Source organism: Rhinopithecus roxellana, chromosome 12, assembly GCF_007565055.1.
Source record: "Rhinopithecus roxellana isolate Shanxi Qingling chromosome 12, ASM756505v1, whole genome shotgun sequence".
NCBI classification, from domain to species: Eukaryota; Metazoa; Chordata; class Mammalia; order Primates; family Cercopithecidae; genus Rhinopithecus; species Rhinopithecus roxellana.
Genome location: NC_044560.1, coordinates 131,101,473 through 131,126,983, shown reverse-complemented (window position 1 = coordinate 131,126,983; position 25,511 = coordinate 131,101,473). Strand labels below are relative to the sequence as shown.

Here is a 25,511-nt window from a genome sequence, read left to right as displayed (position 1 = left end):
TGTGGTGTTGTTTTGCATCTCAAAAACAAAAAAAAAGGAAAAAAGAAAATGTTTTATATATTTAACAAACAATTTAAAGCGTAGTATAGGCTGGATGCAGTGACTTAAGCCTATAATCCCAGCACTTTGGGAGGCCGAGATGGGTGGATTGCTTGAGCCCAGGAGTTTGAGACCAGCCTGGACAACATGATGAGACCCTGCCTCTAAAGAAAAGTTTAGTATAAGCTAGGCACTATTAAGTGTTTAAAATGTTAACTAATTTAATACGTATAAGGTACTCTAATAAAAAAGCAGGGCCTGGGATAGGGAAGGGAGTTAAGCTAATTTGGCTCGTGTGGTCTGGGAAGGTCTCTGCTGGAAGGGGGCTGGTCTTTGAGAAGGGAACAGAATGAGCCAGCCTCAATTTCCAGGACAAGCACTTCAGACAGAGGACAAGTGCAAAGGCCCTGAGGCTGGCTAGACATTGGAGAAACAGAAACAAGTGATGTATTGTAAGCAGAGAAGACAGTGGGCCAAGATGATGTCAAATTCAGCAACCAATGGACAGATGCTTAAGGGCCTTGTAGGTCACCGTGAGGGGCTCGAATTTTTTTACCAGGATAGTGGGAATTCTTGTTCTGGACTCTTTTTTTTTTTTTTTTTTTTGAGACGAAGTCTCACTCTGTAGCCCGTGCTGGAGTGCAATGGCATGATCTCGGCTCACTGCACCCTCTGCCCCCTGGGTTCAAGCGATTCTCCTGCCTCAGCCTCTAGAGTAGCTGGGATTATGGGATTACAGGCATGTGCCACTGCACCCAGCTAACTTTTTGTACTTTTTTAGTAGAGATGGGGTTTCACCATGTTGGCCAGGCTGATCTTGAACTCCTGACCTCAGGTAATCCGCCCACCTCAGCCTCCCAAAGTGCTAGAATTACAGGTGTGAGCCACCACGCCCAGCCTGAAATCTTTATTATTTTATTTTATTGAGAGACAGGGTCTCACTGTGTTGTCCAGGTTGGGGTGCAGTGGTGCCTTCACAGCTCACTGCAGCCTCGACCTCCTGGACTCAAGTGATTCTCTCACCGCTGCCTCCTGAGTAGCTGGGACTACAGGCATGTGTGACCATGCCTGAATAATTTTTCTTTTTGGAGAGATGGGGTCTCACTATATTTCCCACTATATTGAACTCCTGGGCTCAAGCAATTCTGCCTTTTTTGAGATAGAGTCTCACCCTGTCGCCCAGGCTGGAGTGCAATGGCATGATCTTAGTTCACTGCAACCTCCATCTCCTAGGTTCAAGAGATTTTCCTGCCTCAGCCTCCTGAGTAGCTGGGATTACAGGTGCATGCCACAATGCCTGGCTAATTTTTGTATTTTCGGTAGAGAAGGGGTTTCACCATATTCAGGCTGCTCTCAAACTCCTGACCTCGTGATCTGCCCACCTCAAACTTCAAAGTGCTGGGATTCCAGGCATGAGCCACTGCGCCCCCACAAGAACTTTTAAGTTTTCTTATCTATAGGATGTTGCAATCATCATCATCTTTAAACATTAGACTTGGAATCTTTATAGTCCTGCTATATGTATATATATATAGCAGGACTATAAAGAGTCATATATGTGTGTGTGTGTGTGTATATATATGACTCTGAGTCTCACTTTATTGCCCTGGCTGGAGTACAGTGGCACAATCTTGGGTCACTACAACCTCCAGCTCCTGGGTTCAAGTGATTCTCCTCCCTCAGCCAACTGAGTGGCTGGGCTACAGGAGTGCACCACCACCCACCACACCCAGTTAATTTTTTTTTTTTTTTTTTTTTTTTTTTTTTTTTTTTTTTTTTTTTTTTTTTTGAGTTGGAGTCTCGTTCTGTCGCCCAGGCTGGAGTGCAGTGGGGAGATCTTGGCTCACTGCAACCTCCTCCTTGCGGGTTCAAGCAAGCAGTTCTCTGCCACAGCCTCCCGACTAGCTGGGATTACAAACGCCCACCACCATGCCTGACTAATTTTTGTATTTTTAGTAGAGATGGGGTTTCACCATCCTGGCCAGGCTGGTCTTGAACTCCTGACCTCGTGATCCACCCACCTCGGCCTCCCAAAGTGCTGGGATTACACGCATGAGCCACTGCGCCCAGCCGGTTAATTTTTATATTTTCAGTAGAGATAGGATTTCACCATGCTTATTAGGCTGATCTCAAACTCCTGACCTCAGGTGATCCACCTGCCTTGGCCGCTGTGCCTGGTCAACATTCTTGCTATTTTTATTCTAGGCTGGAGACCTTTCTTTCAAGAACAAAATGAGAATGCTCCCTGGAGTCTGTACTGATCCCTCCTCCCTCCCACCGTACATTAATTTTCTCCTTGCATTTAAAAAGACCTTTCTGGCTGGCATCCAGTGAATGAATTGAGGAGGAGAGGGAGAAGGAAAGAGGAAGCAGGTAGCTCAGTGGGGAGGCTACTGCAAAATCCTGGCAAGCAATGACAGTATCTTGGCTCAGGGCTGGTGTCAGTTAGATCAGGGTGGTAGGGAAAGGAGGAAATGGATACATTTGGAATGTATTTGGAGGTAGAGCCAGCAGGGTTTGCTGACAAATTGGGTTTAAAGTCAAAGAGAGAAATCAAGGTTAACAAATGAATAAAAACAGATGCAGTCTCAGGCGAGTAGAGACATTATGCAAAAAGACTATTGCAACGGAGGAAAGATGGCTGTAAAAACAATGAACAACACCAGAATCTGATAACCCAGAAGGATGTGTTGTCTAATGAAACTAATTTTTTCCCCTCCTCCTTTTTTTTTTGAGATGGAGTTTTGCTCTTGTTGCCCAAGCTGGAGTGCAATGGTGCGATCTCGGCTCACTGCAACCTCCGCCTCCCAGGTTCAAGCAATTCTCCTGCCTCAGCCTCCGGGGTAGCTGGGATTACAGGCATGCGCCACCACACCTGGTTAATTTTGTATTTTTAGTAGAGGCGGGTTTCACCATGTTAACCAGGCTGGTCTTGGACTCCTGACCTCAGGTGATCTGCCCACCTCGGCCTCCCAAAGTGCTGGGATTACAGACATGAGCCACTGTGCCCAGCCTCTCCTCCTATATTTTGTTGTCATCACCAAGTGAAAAGATGATGATACCTTTTACAGAGATGAGGAAGGAGATGAGAGAAAGTATTCCCAGATGGGGTGGGAAGCTGGTAGAGCCCATTTTGCAGGAGGTGGGGGAATCGGGAATTCTTTTGGATCCAAGAAGTTTGAGATGTCTGTTAGTTCCCCCAGGAGTAGAACAGAGTGAGCAGATAGGCTCAAGGTTGGATTTGGGACGTCCTGGAAACCTTCCAGAACAAGGCAAAGGAGGAACTGAGAACTGGCATTTACTTCATAGCAAGAGCATATGAGCCTCCCCACCCCTCATCCTTCGGGGGCACCGAAGGGGTGTCAGAGGACAGAATCAATGCTAGAGAAGGCCGCAGTCAAGGATTCCCTAGACTCCAGGGAGCATTCTGCTATGCTCTTGAGGGAAAGGGCTCTGGACTAGAATAAAAATTGCAAGATTGAAGTCCGGGTGCAGTGGCTCATGCCTGTAATCCCAGCACTGTGGGAGGCTGAGGCTGGTAAATCGCCTGAGGTCAGGAGTGTGAGACCAGCCTGGCCAACATGGTGAAACCCCAACTCTACTAAAAATACAAAAGTTAGCTGGGAGTGGTGGTGGGCGCTTGTAATCCCAGCTACTCAGGAGGCTGAGGCAGGAGAATCACATGAACCTGGGAGACAGAGGTTGCAGTGAGCCAAGATCGTGCCACTGCACTCTAGCCTGGGCAACATAGTGAGTCCCTGTCTCAAAAAAAAAAAAAAAAAAAAAAAAAAAAAGATTGTGAAAATTCTAAGAGTCTAATATTTTAAAACTCCAGCATATGCATGTCAAAGGTCATCTAATTATACACTTAAGAGGTATGCATTTCATTGTATATAGGATACCTTGAGGAACAAAAAGTATCTGCAAACAAATACTGAGCTCTAGCTACTGATATGCATGCTGATGTATTTGGGAGTGAAGTGTACTGGTGTCTGCAACTGACTTTGAAATGCTTAAAACAAATCAATGAATAGATAGGTAAAATTAATAGATATGTAATGAAAAATGGGTCTGGCACAGTGGCTTATGCCTGTAATCCCAGCACTTTGGGAGGCTGAGGAGAGAAGATCACCTGAGGTCAGGAGTTTGAGAACAGCCTGGTCAACATGGCAAAACCCCATCTCTACTAAAAATACAAAAAATAGCCAGGCATGGTGGTGCGCACCTGTAATCCCAGTGCTACTTGAGAGGCTGAGGCAGGAGAATTGCTTGAACCCGGGAGGCAGAGGTTGCAGTGAGCCCAGATTGCATGCCATTGCACTCCACTTTGGGCAACAGAGTGAGACTCTATCTCAAACAAAAAACAAACAAAAATAGAATAGGCAACAAAGAAAGGATAATAAAATGGTGGAATCTGATGGGTATACAGGTGTTCACTGTATGTTTGAAATTTTAATATTTTTATAATAAAATAAGAAATGAAAATGCAAAGCAAACAAAGTAACTGCCCTGCTGAAAACCCCTCCAGACAGCATCTGTTTGCAATAGAAATAAAATGCACTCTTTTCCAAGACCTTGCAAGGTGGCTCCTAAGACTTCATGAATCTTGTCTCCTAAATTCAATCTTTGAAGATATAACAAATATTTATTGAGTGCCTACCGTGTGTCAGGCACTGCACGACATGCTGGGGATACAGCAGTGAACCAAACCTGTAATAATTCATGCACGAATGGCTCTAACATTCTTCCTTCTCAAGAAGCCCATTCCCCTGGCGGGCCTTCTCACTTCCTGAAATTGTCTTCATCTCAACTTCATCTGCATGTGGATATGAGCTCAGGAAGGTCAGAGCCCTTCTCTCCATCGCTCATAGCTGCATCCTCGGGTCTAGAACAAAGTCTTGTTTACAGTAAGACCTCAAAAACAATTAGTTGCAGAAATACTAGCTAACATCTATTTAGTGCTTGTTACACGTGCACCTGCGTCTGCTTTAAATTGTGTGTACAGATGTACTATTTAATCCTGAAAACTAGCCCCATTTTACAAGGCTAACAGAGGCACAGAGGAGTTAGGCTGTGAATTCAAGCAGTCTGGCTTCAGCCATCACCGTCCTAACCGCTCTACAAACTGTCTCTAAGTGAATGAATGAATGACTCAATCATTCTGACTCGCCCAAGTCTAAATCTTAACTCTGCCACTCAGCCAAGTTGACCTGGGACCAACCGATTTATCTCCCTGGACTTCAGATTGCTTATCCTTAAAGGTCAAGTCCTTCCTCTCGGTTCGTGAAGATGTTAAGATGCTGGAGAAAATTGGCTCAAAGACACCCCATATACGCACGCACACGCGAACCCACTCCCGAACAATGAGGGAGATAGAGCTGGGGAGGGTGGCGCGGGGTCAACGCCAGATGCAGGGTGTGGCAACCTCCAGGCGGCCAAAGTCTCTGGCTTCCAGGTTCTTCTGTTTGCTTCCTCCCTACCCGGGGGCCCAAGGCGCTGTCTCCGCCGCCCAAGCCCCACGTAAATCTAGGTGACCTCCGAGACATCCGTTGGAGCATGAGCTCCCGACATCAGGCGGCGGCGGTGGTCCGGGAGAAACCCGGCGGCGGGGAGATAAGCCTGCCCAGCAGGCAGGGGGCTGGGCTAGCTGCCCCGCCCCGCGCCTGACTTTGCTGGGGAGGGAGACGCCCGGCTCCCGCCCCTAACTAGCCCAACCGCGCGGAGCGCCTGGGAGAGGAGAAGGAGCCGACCTGCAGAGATGGAGGCGAACGGCACCTGGGCGCTGCTGCTGGCGCTGGCGCTGCTCCTGCTGCTGACGCTGGCGCTGTCTGGGACCCGGGCCCGAGGCCAGCTGCCCCCCGGGCCCACGCCACTGCCACTGCTGGGAAACCTTCTGCAGCTACGGCCTGGGGCGCTGTACTCGGGGCTCATGCGGGTGAGGGGCCCAGGGGACGTCCTGGCTAGGGGATAGGAGTCCCTGGGAGAGAAACCCGATTGCCAGGGCGAGGGGGTTTTCGGGTATCCTAGGGAGGAGGCAGGGGCAGGGGTCCCAAGGCAAAGGGGCTGCAGCTTTCCTGGGGTGGGGGCTGCAGCAGGTTGTCCAGGGCTGAGAACCGGAGAGGTGCCCGGGAGAGAAGATCGTGGGGTGGGGGACCAGGGGGCTAGGAGGGCAGACACCTCTGCCTACAGAATCCTGGGAAGGTGATGGGCAGGGACCGAGGATGAGAGAGACAGAAGTCCTCCAGCCAAGGAGAAGCTGATGCGGCTGGGTTTGCCCCAGAGGGAGAGGTAGCTGGAGCCATACAGGTGGGGCATGCTGAAGAGGGCACAAAGAAGAAAAGGGGGAGGCGTCCCTGCGGGAGTTGGAGGCAATGAAGAGACTGGAGGATTGCAGGCTCAGAGAGGGGGTCCCGCTGAAGGAATCTGTCTGCTCAGAATGCGGGATGGGAGGATGGGTGGAGCTCAGCTGGGAGTTCCTGGGGAGGGGGAGGGAAGGAGAGCAAGAAAGAAGGCAGAGGCAGCCCCAGCCTTAGGGAATAGCGGGTGGGAGTGGGAAGAGGCCTGAAGTTTCCCATTCAAAAGGATTCTGGGTGACTTCAAGGACATAGAAAAAGGGGTGGGGTCTTGGGGGAGAGATGGGGCAGATACTCAGCAGTGTCTGCTCTAGAATTTGAGGGTTTTGCCGTGACTGAAAAGGGTAGCTGGATATTTGGTAGGTAGGGGGGGCCCTAAGGAATTAGGGGAGACCCAAACTGCTTCTGGATTGCCCAGTGTCAGAAGTTAAGGTTCAGCAGGAAGCAAGGGAATGGCAGGAAGTTGGGGGATGCCACTGAAGGATGTACTGGGGGAGGAGGCCCGGGAGCCTAGTACAAAAAGAGAACTGAGCCTCAGCTATTTCTGCTGGGGTGGGGGCAGGTTCCTGGTAGAGGGTGTAGAAGCTAAACCCGGTGGCTCCTCCAGTGACAGGGGCCATGATGGAGACAACTTGGCTGGAAGAGGTCACAGCATCCTCTTCTTTCTTCCTCCCTGTGCCCAGCTGAGTAAGAAGTACGGACCGGTGTTCACCATCTACCTGGGACCCTGGCGGCCCGTGGTGGTCCTGGTTGGGCAGGAGGCTGTGCGAGAGGCCCTGGGAGGTCAGGCTGAAGAGTTCAGTGGCCGGGGAACCATAGCGATGCTGGAACGGACTTTTGATGGCCATGGTAAGTCAAGGGCTGCTGGGCCCTCCACTCACAGCCTGCCACCACTAACCGGTGTGTGACCTTTGCACATGGCTTAATGCCTCTGTTTCCTCATCTGTAAAATGGCGTGGTAACAGTGCCCATCGGCTGGGAGGCAGTGGCTTATGCCTGAAATCCCAACACTTTGGGAGGCAGAGGTGGGTGGATCACTTGAGGTCAGGAGTTCGAGACCAGCCTGGCCAACATGGCGAAACCCTGTCTTTACTAAAAATATAAAAATGAGCTGGGCATGGTGGCGCGTACCTGTAATCTCAGATACTCGGGAGGCTGAGGCAGGAGAATCGCTTGAACCCCGGATACAGAGGTTGCAGTGAGCCAAGATCGTGCCACTGCACTCCAGTCTGGAAAACAGAGCGAGCCTCCATCTCAAACAAATGAACAAACAAAAAGCAGTGCCCATCATGTAGGACTGAGTGAGTGAGGACTGAGCCTTGTGCAAAGTGAGCACTCACTAATCAACAGGTTGTGGTATCAGTGATAACCATCAGTGATCCAGGTAAAGCCCTGAGGGTTCAGAAAGATTCCAGAGTGCTTTCAAGGTGCTGAGGATTGGTGGGTAAGCCCTCCAATGATAGAGGCAGTTCTCTGTGTTACAACAGAAAGCAGGAGGCCCATGCTGGGTGCTGCCAGGAACTCAGCAGTGACTAAAACAGCACTGGTGCTGCGTCCCCAGAGCACCGAGGCCAGTGGGGAAACAGACTCATGACACGGTGCCAGCCCAGAGTGGTCAGGGCCGAGACGGGGAAGCACAGGGGGAAAGGTCACGGTGGGATGGGGAGGGGTCAGGGCAAGAGGGATCAGGGCCAGGCTGAAGGAAGCCCTAGGACTGTAGGAATTTAGAGGAGGTACCTGACCCAGCTTGTTTGGTGAGGGAGATTCAGAAAGTCTTCCTGGAAGAGAGGCTGTCAAAGCTGAGACTCATGAGTGGGGAGGGTGTTCCAGGCAGAAAGACCAGCACCTACAAAAGCATGACTTTGAGAGAAGCATTCATTCATTCAACTGGTGAATTTTCAGGCTGGGCATGGTGGCTCATGCCTGTAATCCCAGCACTTAGGGAGGCTGAATTGGGAGGATGACTTGAGCCTAGGTGTTTGAGACAAGCCTGGGCAACATGATGAGACCCTGCCTCCACAAAACACAAACAAACATAAAAATGGTCATTATGCCCAGTCCTATACTGAGTACCAGGTACACAGAGATGACTCAGACAGGTGTGGTGTCCTCTCCTACAGTGGGAGAGGCGGGCTTGTACTGCAGTAAGACAATAGAGGGAGGGAATATAATCCTAAAATGAGAGGGACAGATTTGAGGGCAAACACAGGGCACAGGCACCTGTACGAGGGTAAAGAGCGAATCAGGGAAGGCTTCTCAGAGGAGGTAGCATTTGAGCTGGGCCATGAAGGATGAACGAATTAGTTCACCAAGGATGGGATGGAAGCAGGTGAGAGTGATGCAGGCAGAGGGAACTGCAGGATCATAGGCCTAGACGGGATCCTGACCCCTTTGAGGAAGTGAGAGACCAGTGCATTCGTAGTGGGCTAAGTAACAAAGTTGAGAAGCCAGGGAAACCCCTGGTCATGCGGCCTGTGAGTCATGCCAGAGTGTTTGGGCTTTTGTTTTTCCTGGGAGCAGTCGGTTTTAAGCAGGGAACAGCTGTAGTCAGAGTTGGGAAGATCCTGTTGTTGCTGCCTGAAGGGGATGAAAATGGAGGCTAGGAGTCCAGGGTGATGGACCAGGGCTGGGGCCAGGGGATGGGGAGGAAGGAGTAATTGGGAGAGGCCTGGGGCTCTGGCCAGGGAATGGATGGTGGGCTGAAAAACAGAAAGGAGAGATGCTGAGATCACTTTGGAACACAGTGGGGCCAGGGCAGGAGACGCCCAAGGGGAGGTGCCCAAGAGGCCACGACAGGCTGGCGTTGGACAGGGAGGGTCTGTCTGGAACAGGTGTCTTGGATAAAGGAGGAAAATGGTACAGTTCCATCCTCCCTCTGTGTTCAACCTCTGAATTACATGGGGCACAGGACCCAGGACCCAGTGGGACTCCATAAATGATGGGATGGTTGGATGCAAGGAAAGAAGAAAGGAGGAAAGAACTCTTCATTCATCCTGGTTAATTACAGAACAGGCCAGGTGTGGTGCTCTCACCTGTCATCCTAGCACTTTGGGAGGCTGAGGCAGCTGGATCACCTCAGGTCAGGAGTTCAAGACCAGCCTAGACAACATGGCAAAACCCCATCTCTACTAAAGACATAAAAATTAGCCAGGTGTACTGGCGTATGCCTGTAATCCCAGCTAGCTGGGAAACTGAGGCAGGAGAATCACTTGAACCCGGGAGGCAGAGGTTGCAATGAGCCAAGATCGTGCCATTGCACTCCAGCCTGGGTGACAAAGCAAGACCTCGTCTCAATAATAATAATAATAATTACAAAACAGAAGGAGCCTGGGTCATCCCAGCTACCTACTTTTCAGGAGAATGTACTCCCTTACCCAAGGGCAAAGGATGGGAGAACCAATTTGATTATGCATTTATTGAACACCTACTGAGTCCTCATCCCTGGGCTAGGCTGGAATGGACTCAGAGCCTGAAGAGTCCCCCTCAGAGAACCTCACTAGAAAGAAGGGGGAATCGGCCAGTCGCAGTGGCTCATGCCTATAATCCCAACACTTTGGGAGGCTGAGGCGGGCGGATCACGAGGTCAGAAGATCGAGACCATCCTGGCTAACACAGTGAAACCCCATCTCCACTAAAAATACAATTAGTCGGGCATGGTGGCATGCGCCTGTAGTCCCAGCTACTCAGGAGGCTGAAGCAGGAGAATTGCTTGAACCCGGGAGGCAGAGGTTGCAGTGAGACAAGATCACGCCACTGCACTCCAGCCTGGGCAACAGAGCGAGACTCCGTCTCAAAAAAAAAAAAAAAGAAAGAAAGAAAGAAGGGGGAATGGGCAGAGGGACCGGTCCCTCTTTGAGTCTAGCCTTCTGTGCAGGGGTTTTCTTCTCCAACGGGGAGCGGTGGAGGCAGCTGAGGAAGTTTACCATGCTTGCTCTGCGGGACCTGGGCATGGGGAAGCGAGAAGGCGAGGAGCTGATCCAGGCGGAGGCCCGGTGTTTGGTGGAGGCATTCCAGGGGACAGAAGGTCAGCATGGCGGGGTCACCCCAGGGTCTCCAGCCGAGTGAAAGGGAAAACTCTCCTGCTGTGGCTGGGGGTGGCCCCAACCCAGGTCCTGGAATGGGCGGGAGGGGAAGCCTTGGACTCTAGGGCTGGGCTGGGGGTTCTGTTCACCCCCACCCTCTGTCTCTGTCTCACTGTCTCTCCAAGGCTGTCACGACATCTCTCTGTGTGTCCCTGGTGCTATCATCCCATTCTTCCTGGGTCTCCATCTCTCTCTCTGTCTCTTTTCTTTCTCTCTCCTTTCCTCTATTTTTCGGGCCCTAAGTCTATCTCTGTTTCTCTCTCCTTGTCCGTGTGATGGTCACTCAGTTTCTTTCTCCCTGTCTGTTTCTCTGTCCCTATCTGTCTGTCTCCTTCTTTGCCTGTTTAGCTCTCTCCCTGCACTGTCTGTCCATCTGTCTTTCCCTGCCTCCCTGTCTCTCTCTGGTTGGGTTCAGCCCCAACCTGCTCCCCTCTGCCTGGCTCCATCACAGCCTACCTCCCTGCCCCCATTCCCCCCAGGACGCCCATTCGATCCCTCCCTGCTGCTGGCCCAGGCCACCTCCAACGTAGTCTGCTCCCTCCTCTTTGGCCTCCGCTTCTCCTATGAGGATAAAGAGTTCCAGGCCATGGTCCGGGCAGCTGGTGGTACCCTGCTGGGAGTCAGCTCCCAGGGGGGTCAGGTGAGTGGGTGGGACCCCTTTCCAACTACCTTCCCTGAAGGTTCCTGCCAAGGCCCCATGAGAACTAGCCGTCCTTCTCCCCACAGACCTATGAGATGTGTTCCTGGTTCCTGTGGCCCCTGCCAGGCCCCCACAAGCAGCTCCTCCACCACGTCAGCACCCTAGCTGCCTTCACAGTCCGGCAGGTGCAGCAGCACCAGGGGAACTTGGATGCTTCGGGTCCCGCACGTGACCTTGTGGATGCCTTCCTGTTGAAGATGGCACAGGTGTGGGAAGGGTGCAGGGACCCCCTCTCTGAATGGGTGTGGCGACCTGGTAGGTCCCCAGCCAGGTGTCCCTGGGGACCTCGACTGGGTCCCTCTCTCTTTCTCTCTCTACATGTCTCTGTGAGTATGAGTGTCTGTGTGTGTGTGTCCCTTCTCTGCACATCTGTCTGTCTCTTTCAGGGAGTTGCTCTCACTGCCTCTCCCACCCCCAACCTGGGCATTTGTGCCAGGTTCTTTGTCTCTCCAGCATTTCTCCTCTTTCTCCCTCCCACCTCGGCCCTTGTGTTCAGGCCCTTGCCCAGGGTCCTACACCAGCAATCCCCAGGATCACTTCATCCCACCCCCTGCAGCCTCCCCAGACTTTTATGTAAATTCACAATTTTATGTGAATTATGGTCATTTATTAGGAAGCCTTGCAATATCAATTTATGTTAGTAAAGTCCACTTTATTAATTATATGAGAACAATATTTCTTTTTCTTTCTTTCTTTCTTTCTTTCTTTTTTTTTTTTTTTTTTTTTTTTTAAGAGACAGGATCTCTTTCTGTGGCCCAGGCTGGAGTACAGTTGCAAAATCATAACTCACTGCAACCTTGAACTCCTGGGCTCAAGCAATCCTGCTGCCTCAGCCTCCCAAGTAGCTGGGACAACAGGTGCGCACCACCACACCTGGCTAAATTTTGTTTTTCTTTGTAGAGACGGACTCTCACTATGTTACCCAGGCTGGTCTTGAACTCCTGGGCTCATGTAATCCTCCTGCCACCTTGAACTCCCAAAGTACTGGGACTGTAGGCATAAGCCACCATGCCCTGCAAGAAAACAAGAATTAAGGTGACTCCTAAGGAAATAAATAGTTTTTAATTGTACGAACTTTGGAAGAATGGGGCCACAGTCTTTAATTAAATGCAGCCTCCCTGTTTGTGGAGAAATAAAAATTTTTCTTAACTCTATTGCCCCATTTCTTTTCTCTTTTATTGAATTTTTTTTTAGTTTTAACTATAGTAAAATATGCATAACATTTACCATCTTAACCATTTTTAGGTATGCAGTACAGTAGTGTTAAGTACATTCACATTGTTATGCAATCAGTCTCCAGAACTCTTCATGTTGTGAAGCTGAAACTCTATACCCATTAAACAACTGCCTGTTCCTCCCTTCCCCAACCCCTGGCAATCACCCTTTTTTTTGTTGTTTTTTTTTTTTGAAACAGAATCTCACTCTGTCACCCAGACTGGAGCGCAGCGGTGCAGTCTTGGCTCACAACAACCTCTGCCTCCTGGGTTCAAGCGATTCTCCTGCCTCAGGCTCCTGAGTAGCTGGGACTACAGGCATGCGCCACCACGCCTGGCTAATTTTTGTATTTTTAGTAGAGACGGGGTTTCACTATGTTGGCCAGGCTGATCTCAAACTCCTGGCCTCAAGTGACCAAACTGCCTCAGCCTCCCAAAGTGCTGGGACTACAGGCATGAGCCACTGTGCCTGGCACCTTTCTACTTTGTCTATATAGATTTGACTATTCTAGGTGCCTCATATGAGTGGATTCATACAGTATTTGTCCTTTTATGACTGACTCATTGCATTTAGCATAATGTCCTTAAGGTTCATCCGTGTTATAGCTTGTGACAGGATTTCTTTCCTTTTTAAGCCTGAGTAATACTCAACTGTGTGTATATACCACATTCTGCGTATCCATTCATCCACTGATGGACACAGGTTGCCTCCACTTCTTGGCAATTGTGAATAATACTGCTATTAACATGAGTGTATCTCTTCAAGTCCCTGCTTTCAATTCTTTTTTTTTTTTTTCTTTTCTGAGATGGAGTCTTGCTCTGTCGTCCAGGCTACAGTGCAGTGGCACGATCTCAGCTCACTGCAACCTCCACCTCCAGGGTTCAAGTGATTCTCCTGCCTCAGTCTCCCAAGTAGCTGGGCCTACAGGCGCCCGCCACCACACCCAGCTAATTTTGTTTTTGTATTTTCAGTAGAGACAGGGTTTCACCATATTGGCCAGGCTGGTCTTGAACTCCTGACCTCAGGTGATCCACCTGCCTAGGCCTCCCAAAGTGCTGGGATTTCAGGTGTGAGCCACCATGCCCAGCCCCTGCTTTCAATTCTTTTGGTTATATCCCTAGAAGTCAAATTGCTGGATTATATGGTAATTCTATAATTCTAATTTTTGTTTGTTTGTTTTCTGAGATAGGGTCTCATTCTGTTGCCCAGGCTCTAGTCCAGTGGTTCAATCATAGCTCATTGCAGCCGTGATCTCCTGAATTCAGGCAATCCTTCTGCCTCAGCCTCCGGAGTAGCTGGAATTACAGGTGTGCCCCACCACACCTGGCTAATTTTTTTTTTTTTTTTTTTTTTTTTTTGAGACGGAGTCTCGCTCTGTCGCCCAGGCTGGAGTGCAGTGGCCGGATCTCAGCTCACTGCAAGCTCCGCCTCCCGGGTTCACGCCATTCTCCTGCCTCAGCCTCCCGAGTAGCTGGGACTACAGGCGCCCGCCAGGTCGCCCGGCTAGTTTTTTTTGTATTTTTAGTAGAGACGGGGTTTCACCATGTTAGCCAGGATGGTCTTGATCTCCTGACCTCGTGATCCGCCCGTCTCGGCCTCCCAAAGTGCTGGGATTACAGGCTTGAGCCACCGCGCCCGGCCTGGCTAATTTTTTTTAATTTTAGGAGAGATGAGGTCTCTTTATGTTCCCCAGGCTGATCTCAAACTCCTGAGCTCCAGCAAACTACCTGCCTCAGCCTCCTGGAGTGCCAGGATTACAGATGTGAGCCACCACTCCCATCCATATTTTTTATTTTTTCAGGAACTGCTATACCATTTTCCACAGGGCTGCATCATTTCACATTCCCACCAATGGTGTACATGGGTTTCAAAGTCCTTCATCAATGCTTATAACTTTCTGTGTTTTTGTTAGTAGTATTCTCTTTCATTTTTTTTTTTTTTTTTTTTTTTTTTGAGACGGAGTCTTGCTCTGTCGCCCGGGCTGGAGTGCAGTGGCCGGATCTCAGCTCACTGCAAGCTCTGCCTCCCGGGTTCACGCCATTCTCCTGCCTCAGCCTCCCGAGTAGCTGGGACTACAGGCACCCGCCACCTCGCCCAGCTAGTTTTTTTGTATTTTTTAGTAGAGACGGGGTTTCACTGTGTTAGCCAGGATGGTCTTGATCTCCTGACCTCGTGATCCGCCCGTCTCGGCCTCCCAAAGTGCTGGGATTACAGGCTTGAGCCACCGCGCCTGGCCTCTCTTTCATTTTTAAAAACATTTCAACCAGAGAGAACTAACATCAAGAGTCTACTTCCCAGCCAGGTACAGTATCTCACACCTGTAATCCCAGCACTTTGGGAGGCAGAGGCAGGTGGATCACCTGAGGTCAGGAGTTTAAAACCAGCCTGGCCAACATAGAGAAACCCCATCTCCACTGAACATACAAAAATTAGCCGGGCGTGATGGCATGCACCTGTAATCCCAGCTATTCGGGAGGCTGAGGTGGGAGAATTGCTTGAACCCAGGAGGCGGAGGTTGCAGTGAGCCAGGATTGTGCCACTGCACTCAGCCTGGGCGAAAAAGCAAGACTGTCTCAAAAAAAAAAAAGAGTCTACTTCCCAACCTTCCCCAAAATTTATCTAAACCCCATGACAAAACTCGTGGTGCTGACCCCAGGCTTGGCTGTTCTGGACATTTACTTCCCGAAGGCTGTGTTCTCTCAGCCCCTCTGCCTGATTTCTTTCAGGAGGAACAAAACCCAGACACAGAATTCACCAACAAGAACATGCTGATGACAGTCATTTATTTGCTGTTCGCTGGGACAATGACGGTCAGCGCCACGGTTGGCTATACCCTCCTGCTCCTGATGAAATACCCTCATGTCCAAAGTAAGAGCCTTTTCCACCTGCCAGGCCTTGGGAACAGAAGTGAGGGTTCTAGGCTGAGCAAGGTGGCTCACGCCTATAATCCCAGTGCTTTGGGAGGCTGAGGCGGGCTGATCACTTGAGAATAGGAGTTTAAGACCAGCCTGGGTAACATAGTGAAACCCCATTTCTACTGAAAATAAGAAATTAGCGGGTGTGGTGGCATGCACCTGTAATCTCAGCTACTCGGGTGGCTGAGGAATGAGAATTGCTTGAGCCCAGGAGGTAGAAGTTGCAGTGAGCTGACATCACACCACTGCACTCCAGCCTGGGTGACAGAGCGAGACACTGTCTCAAAAAAAAAAAAAAAAAAAAAAAAGTGAGAGTTTTAGAGGGAAGAGTGGGCAGGCCGAGCAGACAGGCTGAGCTAAATCTTTGAGGCATCAATGGGCATGGTGTTTGGGATGTCCAGGAGCCAGAAGAGGTTCAGGAGTTGCTGACTGCAGTATCAGGCATAGTGAAAGACAAGGCAGGTGTCTGCGGGCCTCATCGCCTTAGTGATACATTAGGTGCCTTATCCTGAGCCATGGGGAGCAATGGAATGACTTTGAGCAGGGAAGGGCACGGTCAAATTGGTTTTTTATTTTTATTTTTTATTTTTTTATAGGGGATAGAGTCTCCCTCTGTCGCCCAGGCTAGAATGCAGTAGTGCGATCTCGGCTCACTGCAACCTCCAGCCTCCCGGGTTCAAGCAATTCTCCTTCCTTAGCCTCCCAAGTAGCTAGGATTACAAGCGTGCACCACCACACCCAGCTAACTTTTGTACGTTTAGTAGAAACAGGTTATCCTCATGTTGGCCAGGCCGGTCCCGAACTCCTGACCTCAAGTGATCTGCCCATCTCGGCCTCCCAAAATTCTGGGATTACAGGCATGAGCCAAGGCGCCCAGCCCAAATCCAGCATTTTAGGGTTAGGCAGCTGCTGTGGGCCATGGGGATGGGCTGACCTGGAATATGGGAGTTGAGGTCCTGGTAGTGTTGCAGGAGTGGAACCAGCTGTGACTTCTGGCAGTGACTTGGGTTCTCTGAGTCTCAGTTTCCTCATCTAGGAAATGGGGATAGATAACAATACCTACCTCACAAGGGTGCTATGGGAATTAAAGTATAGATGAGCCAGGCATGGTGGCTTACGCCTGTAATCCCAGCACTTTGGGAGGCTGAGGTGGGAGGATCACTTGAGGCTAGGAGTTCAAGATCAGCCTGGACAACATAGTGAGGCCCTGTCTCTACCAAAAATAGAAAAATTAGCTGGGCATGGTGGTGTGTGCCTGTGGTCATAGCTACTCAGGAGACTGAGGTGAAAGGATCACTTGAGCCCAGGAGGTGAGGTGAAGGCTATTACAGTGAGCCATCATTGCACTGCTGCACCAGCCTGGGCAACAGAGTAAGACCCTGTCTCAAAAAAAAAAAGAGAGAAGGCTGGGTACGGTGGCTCACGTCTGTAATCCCAGCACTTTGGGAGGCCAAGGCAGACGAATCACCTGAGGTCAGGAGTTTGAGACCAGCCTGGCCAACATGGTGAAACCCTGTCTCTACTAAAAATACAAAAATGAGCCAGGCATGATATCAGGCATCTGTAGTCCCAGCTACTCGGGAGGCTGAGGTGGGAGAATCTCTTGAACCCAGGAGGCGGAGTTGCAGTGAGCCAGGATCGCGCCACTGCACTCCAGGCTGGGTGACAGAGCGTGTAATCCCAGCTACTCAAGAGGCTGAGGCAGGAGAATCGCTTGAATCTGGGAGGCAGAGGTGGTGAGCTGAGATCGCGCCATTGCACTCTAGCCTAGGCAACAGAGCAAAACTCGGTCTCAAAAATAAATAAATAAAATAAAATAAGAGAGAGAGAGAAGATAGATGGAACACCCAACACATAAGATGTGTGGTCTTTGGGCTCAGTGAGGGCTGGGGGACTCCTCCTCCCCACCTGTCAGCCTCACCCCAAACTACAGCTATGCAAGCAGATGGGCTTCTGAGAGGAGGATCCCTGGGCCCTACCTGCTGTCTGACTCCCGCCCTCCTCTTGCTTGCAGAGCGGGTACGTGAGGAGCTGACCCAGGAGCTGGGGTCTGGCCAGGCACCAAGCCTAGGGGACCGTACCTGCCTCCCTTACACCGACGCGGTTCTGCATGAAGCGCAGCGGCTGCTGGCGCTGGTGCCCATGGGAATCCCCCGCACCCTCATGCGGACCACCCGCTTCCGCGGGTACACCCTGCCCCAGGTGGGTATGTGCACAGCCGCGGCCCGTGGCTTCCTGATTGCTCTCAGTGTCTCCCTGACTTTTAGTTGATCTTAGTCTCTCTCTCTCTCTCTCTCTGTCTTCCTCCTCTACTCCCCACTGCATCTTTCTCCTCCTTCTTTCTCTGACACTCCCTCCCTTTCTGCATCTTTTAACTCTTTCTGTTTCTTTTTGGTTTATGTTTTCTTGCCCTTTGACTCTATCTCTGGGCCCCATCTGCCCCAGAGATCTCCTAATTCTATCTCCTTCCAAAGTGGTCAGGACAGTCGAATGAGGTAATATACAGAGAAGCAGCTTGAAAATTGAGGAGCAAGTCCAGGACTAAGGGAAGCCCTCTTGACCCTTAGCCCCTGCTGCAGACACATTCTCTCCTCTGTCTCTCCCCCTCAATCTCAGTGCCCTTCACTGGAGAGCAGCTCTGATGCAGAACCAAAAGGGGGCGATGTTTCCCCAGAAACCCCAGCGGTTTAGTGCAAGCAGCTCCCTCCACCTTCACTGCAGAATCAAATCTGTGGCTGTTAGGATCCAATGCTGCTTTGCTGCTATTTTGTTTTTCTTCTTCCTTTTTTTCTTTTCTGAGATGGAGTCTCGCTTTGTTGCCCAGGCTGGAGTGCAGTGGCACGATCTCGGCTCACTGCAACCTCCGCCTCCCGGGTTCAAGCAATTCTCTTGCTTCAGCCTCCTGAGTAGCTGCGATTACAGGTGTGCGCCACTACACCCAGCTAATTTTTGTATTTTTAGTAGAGACGGGTTTTCACCATGTTGATCAGGCTGGTCTCAAACTCCTGACCTCATGATCCGCCCGCCTCGGCCTCCCAAAGTGCTGGGATTACAAGTGTGAGCCACCGCGCCTGGCCTACCCTCTCCTGTTTTGTAAATGGGGCCTTGGGCAAATCACTTCTCCCTCTGAACCTCAATATATCCCTCCTCTAAATTAGAAACAATAATAGTATCAACTTGGAACTGTAAGATAATGCTTGTAAAATAAACACCAACTCAGCCCTTGGGAGCCGGTCCTGTGTACCAGGCAGCAACACTTAAATGATAATAATGACAGGTATCCAGGCTTGAGGACCCGCTCTACACCAGGGGTTATTCTGAGTGCTTTCCATATCTATTATCTCATTTAATCTTTAAAGCAACCCTATACCATTATCACGCCCATCTTACAGATAAGGAAACTGAGAGCTTGAGAAGTTTCTAGATTTGCCAAGGTCACCCAGCCTGCATATAGTATTCTTTGCCCCTCTCTCTCTTTTCTTTTCTTTTTTTTTTTTTTTTTTTTTTTTGAGACAGAGTCTCGCTCTGTTACCCAGGTTGGAGTGCAGTGACGCGATCTCGGGTCACTGCAAGCTCCACCTCCCAGGTTCACGCCATTCTCCTGCCTCAGCCTCCCGAGTAGCTGGGACTACAGGTGCCCGCCACCACGCCTGGCTAATTTTTTTGTATTTTTAGTAGAGACGGGGTTTCACCGTGTCATGCAGGATGGTCTCAATCTCCTGACCTCATGATCTGCCCACCTTGGCCTCCCAAAGTACTCGGATTACAGGCATGAGCCACCGTGCCCGGCTTTCTTTTCTTTTCTTTTGTTCCTTCCTTCCTTCTTTCTTTCCTTTTTTTCTTTCCCTCTTTTTCTCTTCCTCTCTTCCTTCCTTCCTTGCTTCCTTCCTTCCTTCCTTACTCCCTTCTTCCCTTCCTCCCTTCCTTCCTTTCTCCCTTCCTTCCTTCCTCCCTTCCTCTCTTCCTCTCTTTCTCTCTTCCTCTCTTTCTCTCTTTCTTGACAGGGTCTCTCTCTGCCTCCCAGGCTGGGGTGCAATGGTACAAGCATAGTTCACAGCAGCCTTGAAGTCCTGGGCTCAAGTGATCCTCTCACTTAAGCCTCCTGAGCAGCTGGGACTATGGGCTCATGCCACCAAGCCTGGCTAATTTTTTCATTTTTCATAGAGACAAGGTCTTGTTATATTGCCCAGGCTGGTCTCAAACTCCTGGGCTCAAATGCTTCTCTCACCTCAGCCTCCCATGTGGCTGGGATTACAGGCATGAGCCGCTGCATGCCACTCAACACTCAACAAATGTTGATGCCGTTATGTTTTGTAAACTCATGTCCCTGGCACCCCAGACTTGTGCTCCATACTCGAGGACCGAATAGACTGGAGTAGGAAGGGATTTGTAGCTTGATTATTATTTCTCCTCAGGGCACGGAGGTCTTCCCCCTTCTTGGCTCCATCCTGCATGACCCCAGCATCTTCAAGCACCCAGAAGAGTTCAACCCAGACCGTTTCCTGGATGCAGATGGACGGTTCAGGAAGCATGAGGCGTTCCTGCCCTTCTCCTTAGGTATCTGTTGCAGCCTTGGGTATCACAAGCAGGCGCTGGCAAACTCCAGGCATCTGTGCCAGCTGGGGGCATCCTTCTGCACCCTGGGCTTACTGTTGGCCCCCCTGTTCTTCCCGTGGGCCTGGTGTGAGGAGGGCTGGCTCAGCCCTTTCTCTCTCTCTCCTCACAAGGGAAGCGTGTCTGCCTTGGAGAGGGCCTGGCAAAAGCAGAGCTCTTCCTCTTCTTCACCACCATCCTGCAAGCCTTCTCCCTGGAGAGCCCGTGCCCACTGGACTCCTTGAGCCTCAAGCCCACCATCAGTGGCCTTTTCAACATCCCCCCAGCCTTCCAACTGCAAGTCCGTCCCACTGACCTTCATTCCACCACGCAGACCAGATGAAGGAAGGCAACTTGGAGGTGGTGGGTGCCCAGGACGGTGCCTCCAGCCTCAGCAGTGGGTATGGACAGGGTTAATGTCTCCAAAGTGTACACTGCAGGCAGCCACATTTACACACCTGCAGCTGTTTTCCGGAGTCTGTCCCACGGCTCACACACTCACTTACTTGACTCATGCTGCTAAGATGCACAACCACACACTCATACACAACTACAAGGGCCACAGAGCAACTGCTGCATTAGCTTTCCACAGACATAAATATAGTCCCTCTGCAATCACGAGCACATAGCCAGGTAACCCACCAACTCCCCTGGATCTTCACCCCACATGTGGGAGTCTGCCTGTCACCTTCAAAAGCCACAGAAACAGCCACACATATTCACAGCTCACACGCCCACTCCATTCATCAAACTTCTCGGTGTCCCTATCTCTGGTGCCTGGCACAGGGAACAGCATGCCCCCTCCTGAGCTATGCCACAGAGAGACCGTCACTGTCTATGGCCCTGACATGTGCTCCCTCTCGTGGCTGCACCACTCTTCCGGCCTGTGACCACATACCCCCAACCATTGGTCCACACAGCTACCCACATATGACATCGTCCTGGCTCCCCAGAGTATCTTCCCACTTAGACACGCCGCTCCCACAGAGGCACAGTCCCCAGCCACCTTCGCAACTGCAGCCCTCAGTCACCCCTTTTTAAGCACCCTGATTCTCCCAAATGCAAAGACATCTGGGTCTGCAATTATGCACGGAGACCTTGGACCCTCGGACCAGAGGGACACCTGCCCCACCCCAACACGTGCTTATGTAACCATGTGGAAAGTGGCCCCTGCTGCCCCTCCACACACACGTACATACTCACTGATCTACAGCCCCTATTCAGCGTCAGAGTCCCCACTAGACCCAGTGGAAGGGGTTAGAGACCAAGTAGGAGCCAGGTTCCAATTCACCCTGTCAGGGAGTGAGCCAGATCTGACGTCCTTGTGACTTAAGGGTCCCGTTTGGGAATTAAAATTTGTTCCTGGCCTTTAGCCTACTGCGTGTGTGACCCGTGTCAGTCACTGTGAGTAAGGGGTGGGGACAGGGCAGTCCACCCCTCCCCTGAGGCTGGGCGGGAGCTGAAAAACATGGCCACCGCCCACCCTGGCTGTTGACATCAGGACCAGATGTGGAGCTGGGAGGAGGGGCAGGGCTGGGGCCGCCCTGGGCCTCACTTCCAAAAAAGGGCCAAGGTGTCCGGCGGTGAGAAGTGGCGAAGGAGAGGATAACCCAAGCTGGTCTGTGAACGTTGGGGGTTTCCTCAGTCAGGGAAAGCCTGAAGCCAACTAGATCTAGACCCTAGAGACTCTTCAAACTTGAAAGCACAAGAACTCTTCAAACTTGAGCACAGGAACTAGCTTGCAACACAGACCCTAAACCCACTCCCACTTCTTCCACCCTTTTCCTCTTGCCTCCTCTTCACAAGGAAACCAGATGCATTTCTAAATTTCTTTTTTTTTTTTTTGAGACGGAATCTCACTCTGTCACCCAGGCTGGAGTGCAGTGGTGTGATCTTGGCTCACTGCAGCCTCTGCCTCCCGGGTTTAAGTGATTCTCCTGCCTCAGCCTCCCAAGTAGCTGTGATTACAGGTGTGTGCCACCATGCCCAGCTAATTTTTGTATTTTTAGTAGAGACGGGGTTTCACCATGTTGGCCAGGCTGGTCTCGAACTCCTGACTTAAGGTGATCTGCCCACCTCAGCCTCCCAAAGTGCTGGGATTACAGGCGTGAGCCGCTGCTAGATGAATTTCTTATCTAGCAAAGAAGTTTGCAAACATACACAAAAGTAGAATGATACAGTGAGCCCTCAGGTGTGCAGCACCCAGCCTCATTTCAATAGTCATCAACTTTCTCCAGCTTTTACTCCATCTATATCCTTTTCTGAGATGGGGTTTTGCTTTGTTGCCTAAGCTGGGGTGCAGTAGCATTATCATAGTTCACTGTGGCCTCAGACCCCTAGACTCAAGTGATCCTCCCGCCTCGGCCTCCAAGCAGCTGGGACTACAGATGCGTGCCACCACACCTGGCTAAATTTCTTATTTTTATTTTTTATATAGAAGGTCTCACTATATAGCTCACACTGGTCTCAAATTCCAGGCCTCAAGAGTTTCCATCCCAGCCTCCCAAAGTGCTGGGATTACAGGTGTTGAGTCACTGTACCCTGCCTTGATATTTTTATTTTACCTATTGCTTTTTATTTATTTATTTATTTATTTTTTGAGACAGAGTCTCACTGTGTTGCCCAGGCTGGAGTGCAGTGGTGCTATCTCAGCTCACTGTAACCTCCACCTCTTATGTTCAAGCAGTTCTCCTGCCTCAACCTCCTGAGTAGCTGAAATTACAGGCGCCTGCCACCAAGCCTGGCTAATTTTTGTATTTTTAGTAGAGACAGGGTTTCGCCATGTTGGCCAGGCTGGTCTCGAACTCCTGACCTCAGGTGATCTGCCCGCCTTGGCCTCCCAAAGTGCTGGGATTACAGCTGTGAGCCACCGTGCCTGGCCACCTATTGCTTTTTAAAGATTATTTTAAGGCAAATTACAGAAAGTAATTTAATACACATTTCTAAGAGTTAAGGACATTTTTGCCCTTGACATTTTAGGAGGACATTTTTCAAACATGCAGCAAAGTTGAGGGAATTGTACAAGGAACACGTTGTGCACTTCCAGGGTTCTCCCACTAGCACTTCGCTACACGGCTTTCTAACATTTCTACCCACCTGGCCACCAGCTCAGGATTTATTTATTTATTTATTTATTTATTTATTTTGAGACAGAGTTTTGCTCTTGTTGCCCAGGCTGGAGTGCAATGGCGCGATCTCGGCTCACCGCAACCTCCACCTCCCGGGTTCAAGCGATTCTCCTGCCTCAGCCTCCCGAATAGCTAGGATTACAGGCATGCACCACCACGCCCGGCTAATTGTTGTGTTTTTAGTAGAGATGGGATTTCTCCATGTTGGTCAGGCTGGCCTCAAACTCCCGACCTCAGACCTCAGGTGATCTGCCTGCCTCAGCTTCCCAAAGTGCTGGGACTACAGGTGTGAGCTACTGTGCCTGGCTGATTTTTTTTTTTTTTTTTTTTTTTTGACGGAGTCTCACTCTGTCACCCAACCTGGAGCGCAGTGGCGTGATCTTGGCTGACTGCAGCTTCCACCTCCCGGGTTCAAGCGATTCTCCTGCCTCAGCCTCCTGAGTAGCTGGGATTACCAGCGAGTGCCTAGTTAATTTTTGTTTTTTTAGTATAGATGGCATTTCGCCATGTTGGCCAGGCATGAGCCACTGTGCCCAGACCAGTTCAGGATTTTTTAGGCATTTCTGACGAAATTGCACCTATCAGTTCATCAAAAAACTTAAGCAATGCATATACCATTAGCTAAAGTTTAAAAAAAAAAAATTCCAAGATATTAACACTTTATTGGCTTAAGTTCTACAGAGGTAGCACAAAACAGAATAGAGAACTGAAAGATGAGATTGGAATCAGATCCTAACTTTGCCACCTCCTAGCTGGCCACACCTTGGCTGAGGCTTTACCATCTTAAAGCCTTAATAAATTGATAAGATGTAAGAAATGTTGGCCAGGCACAGTGGCTCACACCTCTAACCCTAGCATGTTGAGGGGCTGAGGCAGGAGGATTGCTTGAGTCCACGGGTTCAAGATCAGCCTGGGCAAAAGGGCAAGACTCTGATTCAAGGAAAAAAAAAAAAATCCCGAAAAAAATGTGAAAAATTTTAGAACTTCATAGGAAATAAATATGTGCTAAGTTCTTCTTGGATTTAATATTACTATTTTTTTATCTGTCAGTGCACTTTGAAAAGGAATGAAGTTTAAGGTTTTCTTCTTTTAAAATTAAGGCAATGGGGCCAGGTGTGGTGGCTCATGTCTATAATCCCAGCACTTTGGGAGGCTGAGGCGGGCAGATCACTTAAGGTCAGGAGTTCGAGACCAGCCTGGACAACATGGTAAAACCCAGTCCCTACTAAAAATACAAAAATTAGCCAGGCATGATGGCAGGCACCTGTAATCACAGCTACTCGGGAGGCTGAGGCAGGAGAATCGCTTGAACCCGGGAGGTGGCAGTTGTAGTGAGCAGAGATCATGCCATTGCACCCCAGTCTGGGCAACAAGAGCAAAACTCTGTCTCAAAAAATCAAACAAAAAATATATTCACAATGTTGTATAACCATCACCACTATTTATGCGCAAAATGTTTCCATTGTTTCCAACAAAAACTACCCATTAAATAATAACTCTGGCCGAGCGTGGTGGCTCACACCTGTAATCTCAGCACTTTGGGAGTCCAAGGCACGTGGATCTCTTGAGCCCAAGAGTCCAAGACCAGCCTGGGTAACATAGGGAAACCCTATCTCTACAAAAAGTGAGCCCGGTGTGGTGGTGCACACTTGTAGTCCCAGTTACTCAGGAGGCTGAGGTGGGAGGATCACCTAAGCCTGGGAGGACGAGGCTGCAGTGAGCTGTGATCACTCCATTGCACTCCAGCCTGGGTGACAGAGGGAGCCCATCTTAAACAACAACAACAACAAACACAATAACTCCCTGTTAAAGTTTATTTTTTAAAAGTCAAAACTACAATACTTATTTTCACACCTATCACAATGAACAATTCTGTTATTCATTCATTGTATTCATAATCAGTGTTCACATTTCTCTGATAGTCTCATAAATGTCCTTTTTTTTTTTCTTTTTTTTTTTTTAGAGACGGAGTCTCGCTCTGTTGCCCAGGCTGGAGTGCAGTGGCGCGATCTCGACTCACTGCAACCGCTGCCTCCCAGGTTCAAGTGATTCTCCTGCCTCAGCCTCACGAGCTCCCAAGTAGCTGAGACTACCAGTGTGCACCACCACACCCATATAATTTTTGTATTTTTAGTAGAGACGGGGTTTCGCCATGTTGGTCAGGCTGGTCTGGAACTCCTGACCTGGTGCTTCGCCTGCCTTGGCCTCCCATTAGGCTAGGATTACAGGTGTAAGCCACCGCGCCTCGCCTGTCTTTTTTTTTTTTGAGAGGGAGTCTCACTCTGCTATCGAGGCTGGAGTGCAGTGGCGCGATCTCGGCTCACTGCAAGCTCTGCCTCCTGGGTTCCCGCCATTCTCCTGCCTCAGCCTCCCGAGTAGCTGGGACTACAGGCGCCCACCACGCCCAGCTAATTTTTTGTATTTTTAGTAGAGATGGGGTTTCACCGTGTTTGCCAGGATGGTCTCGATCTCCTGACCTCGTGATC

The 25,511-nt window shown here is 50.1% G+C and overlaps 1 protein-coding gene across 1 annotated transcript; it reads left to right on the top strand.

Moving 5' to 3' along the window:
* The first annotated feature begins 5,745 nt into the window (after positions 1-5,745).
* On the top strand, positions 5,746-21,274 carry LOC104676091 (cytochrome P450 2S1). The gene is made up of 9 exons (XM_010380817.2): positions 5,746-5,974; positions 7,076-7,241; positions 10,267-10,416; positions 10,954-11,114; positions 11,201-11,380; positions 15,116-15,257; positions 17,319-17,506; positions 19,720-19,861; positions 20,032-21,274. The coding sequence occupies exons 1-9, from the start codon at positions 5,798-5,800 to the stop codon at positions 20,238-20,240; spliced, it is 1,515 nt and encodes a 504-aa protein (XP_010379119.2). The 5' UTR covers positions 5,746-5,797; the 3' UTR covers positions 20,241-21,274.
* Positions 21,275-25,511: the final 4,237 nt, after the last annotated feature.

Excerpts from the sequence above, each read along its gene's own strand:
- LOC104676091 (XM_010380817.2), top strand. The coding sequence starts at position 5,798 with ATGGAGGCGAACGGCACCTGGGCGCTGCTGCTGGCGCTGGCGCTGCTC. Across the intron at positions 11,381-15,115 it reads TCCTGTTGAAGATGGCACAG|GAGGAACAAAACCCAGACAC; the intron begins GTGTGGGAAGGG and ends GATTTCTTTCAG. Across the intron at positions 15,258-17,318 it reads GAAATACCCTCATGTCCAAA|AGCGGGTACGTGAGGAGCTG; the intron begins GTAAGAGCCTTT and ends TCTTGCTTGCAG.